We start from the raw sequence: 6,838 nt of genomic DNA, 5'->3' as shown, positions 1-6,838 counted from the left end.
CCCCCCCCCCCTCCTACATGGTCAGCTATGCAATGCCTCCTTCACTGTGTATGGCATCACCCATTGTGTACCAAACAAACTAAGAACCACTGACTACAACCGTGTAGCCACTTTTTTTTTAGAAAGGTAACATTTTACAAATAGAGGAATACTCTAAAGATTCCCAGTATTAATTACAATCAGAAATCACAGTAGTATAATCAGCCTCCTATGGTCTCATAAGTAATCTAAAATGCTAGGAATATCCTCTTATGCTTGAGGATACTCATGAGTCATGATTACACCAAAAGTAGAAAAGAACCAAATAGTTCATCTTCATTTTTGGTAGGCAGCAGCTCTTGTTTTCAAAACACCTCTGGCTCTTCTCCATCCATACAGTCCACCATATACAAGCTGGGACAATCTTCCATCTCTCCCAATTTGTCTTGGCATAGACCAACTAATGCCCATTAGGTTGATGAAAATCTGCCACCGTTTCACAGTCTCTCTGCAGTGCTGAAACAATGGTATATGCAAAAATCGAACAAGGTGAATCCTTGTGGCTATCTTTTGTTTGGATATCTTGTGGCATTCAAATCTCAACAGGATACTCAAGGGTTCTTTGATGTTGATGAACTCTTGCAAAAGCTCCCTTCTAATTAGTGGGTCATAAGAAACAGAAACAGCTGAAAGAAACCAAGTGAATGCCTGATTAATGCCTTCAAACTTACAGGCTACAGTTTGGTTGATTTTTGTCACCAACTCCTCTTTCCACACCCTCTTACTGGGTTACTATAATACCACCACTTCTGCCTATATCTTCCAATTGAAACTCCCCCATACATCTATCTTTTCCATAATTGTTTGAATACATTCACCTCTGATCCTACCAATTTTATCTCAACCAGAACATAAATATCAGCCCCCCAAAGTTGAAATAATCTCCTGACCATCCCCTTTTTTCTCTTCCCCATACCACTCTTACATTCCGAGAAAGGATTTTGACTTTCACTGGAGATTTATCTTTGTTATTCCCCTGCTTCGTGATTCCCCGTCTCTAAACTTAACATGGAATTCAAAATTTCTTATCTGCTTTGGGATTGTGTAATTTGAAACAGGGCACCAAGAAAGGTATGCATTTAGATTGGTTGTAGGTAGGAGAGCTATTTTTGAAAACAGGGTAGAAGAACATTCAGTTGAAAATGAAAGCCACACTCTACTGTATCCAATGGCAAATCACTTGTAATGTGAGGTTTTGAGATGCCAGGGATGATGCCTGGCGCAATGAGAGGTATTCTCCAGTTGAAAATTCAGATGGAGGAGAGTCGCAAACCTTGGAAATGTTGCCCCACTAGCACTCATATGGGTCCTATGGAAAGAAAGAAATGGGATAGACAATAACTGTATGCATTTAAGGATTAGCCTCTTGTTCCTAGTTTCTTTTGGTACACCATGAGATTCTAGTGTATACACAAAATTTGGTGTCATTCGTAAGGCGTCATATTATGTTGTAGATTATCACTTTGGTATACAGGTCATCCAAGGAAGATTTCCATTATTATAAATAAAATTACCTTATCAAATTAATTATACATATTCAACTTTCAAGTTACTAATGCATGCAGAAAGTTTTGCTTTTTTTTGTTCAACTCGTGAAAAGATCATTAGCATTCAATCAGGTGGACTTATAGTTGACTTGAACTAACCAATATGTTCCAGAACCGATAAGAAATGTTCCCAGCGGGGATCTTGCAGCTGACCCAAGCGAAATCTGTTGCCATTGATTTCAAATAAAGCAACACCAGCAGCCAATAGTTGCAGAACCAAGAGATAAATAACTAAGGGGGACCTCCATGACTTCAGTCTGCAAAAGCATATATGACAATGTACTTTAAATGCCGCTACCCAAAATATTAAAAGAATTTCACAAAAGAAGAACGAGTTAATAACACGAGCAGAAATAGAAGGATGGATAGAAGACAAAAGAAATCTCACTTCATCAATCCAATAAGTTTTATCCACCATGCATCAGCTAAATCCCATTCCGGACCCAAAATAGCCCATACAATAAGAAAAATCACTTCCAGAAGAATAGCGAGAACTGAAAATAGAAAAACAAACCACAACAGAACTCTCCCTTTGAAATGGAATCCTACAAAAATTAAAAGCATATGTGAGTTATATAAGATATGCATAAAACGGGGAGAGAGTGGGGGCACAGGAAGAGCGAGAGAGAGAGAGAGAGAGAGCATTTCATATCTTTAGTGTTCTTTTGATGTATTAATTCTGAAAATGTGCGTTGCACGTTTATTCCTAAATACTTCATGCAAATTTGGTATTGCAAATGACATATTTCATGCCCTTCAAATCTCTTGGTATTTACTAAAAAATATCCATCATTTTTGCGATAGAAAGTACATATATCTTCCTAATAAAAAGAATACATCTTTAATTATAAAATTGACTAGAAGTGCATAGAGTAAAAATAACTAACAATACAATATTCAAATGAGGATACTAAAATACCACATGCTAGGAGCTAATGTATACAAAGCAACAAACTATTGTAAATTCTCAATAATAATAACGACAAAATAATAGAAAGTTGTACGATGACATCAAACAAGAATCATAAACACTAGAAAAAACAAGTAAAAAGGGATATGCGAAGAGAGCATAGTTCTGACTGTTTTAAGTGTGCATAATATTGTGTCAACTGTCACTATTTATAAGATAGAATTGAGGAACACAAAGTGTTCTCATCAATATGCATTAATCCTTTGAGATCGTGGATGAGTATGAGAGGTGCAATAAATATAATTAGTGGGAGTTACATATAAACACATAATGGAGAGTCGGTGGTAATAAATTTATGTAACATACTTCACATTAATACAATATATATATATATATATATATAATATTGGTTTGTATGTATGTATATATATATATATATATAATATTGGTTTGTATGGGTTTTTTGCTTTTTGTGAAGGGCAAACATAACCATTCATATATTCAATTGGAAGATGAATAAAACAACAAAAATCATGAATTTATTCCAACATATATTCAAGAGACTTTATGGTGGTTGATTCATGTACTAATATGATGATTTATAATTTTATATCTAATTTATCAAATAATTTATAACATTTAAATTTAATGTAGGGGTAAACCCTAATCTAACTTTTGCCTAAAATTCTCCCAGTTTTAGTATAATATATGATGATATGATATGATGATTCAAATAACAAATGCACATGGAAATACTTGGTTTGCTTGGACAATTCTGTACCATGATCTAATTGGTCCATCCTTCAAAGGGGGTCATGCTTGTACAGAAAGTGAAACATAAGGACTAATCTAGATTTTGTCAAAATACACTGAACAATAACACAAAGAAATAGAGATAGCCTGAAGACAGGAAACTCATCTTTGAAATACATCCTTGAACCGAGCTAAAAATAGGAAAGTGAATCTACAAAAGCATCTTAACCTCTTTTTGGTGCCGTGAATCGCAAAAGAAGAGAAGACACCAAATTGATAAGAGAAATCAAACTCCAATTCAGTAAACCAGCTGCATGAAAACGGAAAAATAAGGTAAGTTCAGGCATAAAAGAAAAACTCTGTTCAGGTAGCTATAGAAGAATGCCACAAAAGGGTACAAGATCTCTTAAGGTACCAACCACAATTTCTTCTTTTCCCAAATCAAGGTTAGCCTGAGAAGAGTTCTCGATTGAAGGAAAAGATCTCTTAAGGTACCAACCACGATTATTTAGACAACGACAACCATTTTTCTTCGGTACAGTTAAAATAAACCAGTAGTACTACAAGACTTATCCCCTAAATTCTTGGGTACAGGTAAAACAAACCAGTACTGCTACTAGTTATCCCCAAAAGTATTAATCTAGAAAACGAACAAACACCTCAAGAGAATGACAAGACACTGCTCTGTGGGTAAGAAAGAAGTATTCCCTAGTCCCTGGAAAAATTCCAAGTGTGAGACAGCATCATTTCTGGCAATTTTTAATGGAGAAGTGCATGTAAACGATCCTACGGCTACAACAATAGATAGAAAACGAAATTCTTCTCTTACAAAATTTTAGACACAGCATTCTGCATACGAGGTATCACCGAGACAGACAGAGAGAGAGAGAAAAAAAACGTTAAGAAATATGTTTTCTCTTCTTTCTTTCTTTCTCTTTTTTTAAACTGGTAACTTTCTTTCTTTTTTATAAGTAGTGATATTTTATAAATGGTATAACAGCAGTAAGACTCTGCATAAAGTTACAAAATATTAAGCCCCAAATCTATCTAACATGGAATGTACGTCATTTACGAAACAGATTTTCTCATTATGCAATTTATTTTCTAAACTATGCACTAAAACATACCAAATGTAAGAGGGCATGCTGAAAACTTGGATATGCACTTTATCCATCATTTCTTTTTCTTTTGCATTTTAGTTTCTTTCAAAAGATTGAGATTTTTGCTCCAAATCTCAATCTTTTGGAAGAGACTGAAATTGCAAATGATAGATTAAAGTTTGCATCCAACTTGTTTTTGGTAGGTAAGCAAAGTCCAAGTTATATCAAACAAACTCTAGAAACTCCCAAAATAGAAAGGTATATTATTCCTTACTCAAGTTCTAAAGAACTATTTTGAGGCTCCCCATGGTTTACTGAACGACAAAGGGAATATTTTTTATTCATGTAGGTTATCATGGAAAAAAAGTGCAAGACTGATGGTAAACTCAGACTCGGATAGGATACATAGTTGCACCGAAAACCCATATTCATAGGAATACATATACGCATATAAAATTAAGTGAAGGGCTATATTTGCAATTCTTTTAGCTATTCCAGATATTTACAAGACAGTGAGGCACCACCACTGACAAAGGCATCAGGCAGTCACTGTACTTGCACCATATCACAATGGAAGTCTACAACTTCTGAAGATCAAAATGCCAAGAGATACTTATTCCATATTGGTTGAAACCATAGAATATCTATAAATAGAAAGTACCAATGTGTCTATACTTTATACACTGCACAGAAGTCCTACTTATATGTACCGAACATTGGTTAACTTCTACATGATTTTAATTTAAAGCACCTGAGGTATATACATGTTCCTGATGAGGCACTTACTATGACAGTTTGCTACGTAGTGGTTCATGGTTCATAGAACTAGCTTGTGGATAAACAAAGTGCCACTCATAAATATTTATCTCATAAAACTTCATGAATTAGCTATAGTAGCCTCAATTTCTTATGGAGTTCCAAGACAAGGTTCCAAATGATCTTGCTGAGTTCTTATACTAGTAGAACTGAAGAACTGCTTACTCTTTTTTAGGCAACCTAGGAACTGCTTACTCTCTACAAGTGCTATGCTTGTGATACATCAAGTGTGATCAATGTCGTTCAAAGGAAACACATCTAATGTGATCAATATGCCCAATAATTCAGAAATCGAGGCTTTAAAATTCTGGATTTAGGAGAATTATAATGCTCTAGGGTGACCAATTGAGAAGGATCTTATGAAAGATCCTAACTTTTTTATTACTAAGGAGAGCTTCTGTAAATCTTATTCATAGCTTTTTGAGCAATACATGTTAACATGTTCAAGATTCAATAGCTTCTTTTCTAATAAAGCGGGCTGTGGGGCAACAGAAGGTTTTCTCCTTTGGTGGTCTATAAGCAACGGGTTTGAAACATGGGAATAACCTCTTTGCAGAAAGCACGAGTAAGGCTACTTACAGTATACCCCCATTCTTCTCCTACCCCTGCCAAAGTAAACCCTTTAGTAACTTTTTACTGCAAAAGTTACACATTATCTTGAAAGTTCTACACAGTATGCTCTAATGCTGCTCAGGTAATTTTTAAACTTCCAAACCACAAACAGAAAGACTGTGGTAAACTTAAACTTCACAAGTCTAAAGGATAACAGTACTTCAGATACTGTTCAATATTTCTGGTGGTCGATCATACTCTTCCAAATGCAACATCTTAACTAATAATTGGGGCTACACTCTACAGAGAAATTAGATGTTGAGACAACTCGTCTGGAAAACACTACAAAGTATGAATCAATGTTGGGTCAACATAATATGAGCGTTGCTTTGAGATAACAAAATACTAGGTACTTAGCCAAGAAACTTAAACAAATACTTAGTAAAGAGGATAAAGTTTAAATATTTACCTGATAAAAGCAGAAATGGCAGCACAAAACCATAAAGAAAACTCCCCATTATCAGCTCTTTTTTCTCAATTCATCCACATTAGAGAATTAACCGAAGACTTTCAGAACTCCAAACTCAATCTTGCTGAAGAACTAAAGCCTCGGATCAACGATTAACAAAATTATTTTGAGCAGAACCCCATCAAGAAATTGGGGTTCTCTTATCAATCAATTACAGAGAGAATGGAATTATAGATTTATGTATAGAGTATTGCTTTCCGACTACGAAATTGACCAATGGGGTCTTCCACTTTGAGAAGATACACACTTCGAGGCTGGGTTGAAGGCCAATCCGTAAGCCTTCACGTGAAAAATGAAAACCTGTGAGATTTGCTTTAATAATTATTAGGTAAATGAAACTCGTTCTTCCCACGAGATTGAACTATGTTATTAAGTTCACCCCGATTATATGATAATATTAGAATTTTTGGTATATATACTTACATTGTAAATGTTATTTTATTTTTAAGGCAATTTAAAATCTTAAAAGTGATACTTTATTTATTTTTGATTTTTCATACAAAAATTATGAGTCAAAGAGATATTCTATGTATAAGAAGGAAGTCTAAGAAATCTCCATGGAATTTTTTTGTCAAAAGTAAAATCAGATTTT

At 34.6% G+C, this 6,838-nt stretch overlaps 1 protein-coding gene across 2 annotated transcripts in view; it reads right to left on the bottom strand.

The window, feature by feature from the left end:
• LOC107031246 (piezo-type mechanosensitive ion channel homolog) overlaps positions 1 to 6,554 on the bottom strand; it is a 30,655-nt gene extending 24,101 nt beyond the window's left edge. For both annotated transcript variants that reach the window (XM_015232544.2, XM_015232546.2), the window contains exons 1-4: positions 6,187 to 6,554; positions 3,479 to 3,559; positions 1,975 to 2,131; positions 1,686 to 1,843 (exon numbers count right to left, since the gene is read on the bottom strand). In XM_015232544.2, the coding sequence (XP_015088030.1) occupies positions 1,686 to 1,843; positions 1,975 to 2,131; positions 3,479 to 3,559; positions 6,187 to 6,235 (445 nt within the window). In that variant the 5' untranslated portion in view covers positions 6,236 to 6,554. The remainder of the gene's footprint in view (positions 1 to 1,685; positions 1,844 to 1,974; positions 2,132 to 3,478; positions 3,560 to 6,186) is intronic.
• Between the last annotated feature and the right edge of the window lie 284 nt (positions 6,555 to 6,838).

This window comes from Solanum pennellii, chromosome 9, assembly GCF_001406875.1.
Source record: "Solanum pennellii chromosome 9, SPENNV200".
Lineage (NCBI taxonomy): Eukaryota > Viridiplantae > Streptophyta > Magnoliopsida > Solanales > Solanaceae > Solanum > Solanum pennellii.
This window is presented reverse-complemented; position numbering and strand designations above follow the sequence as displayed.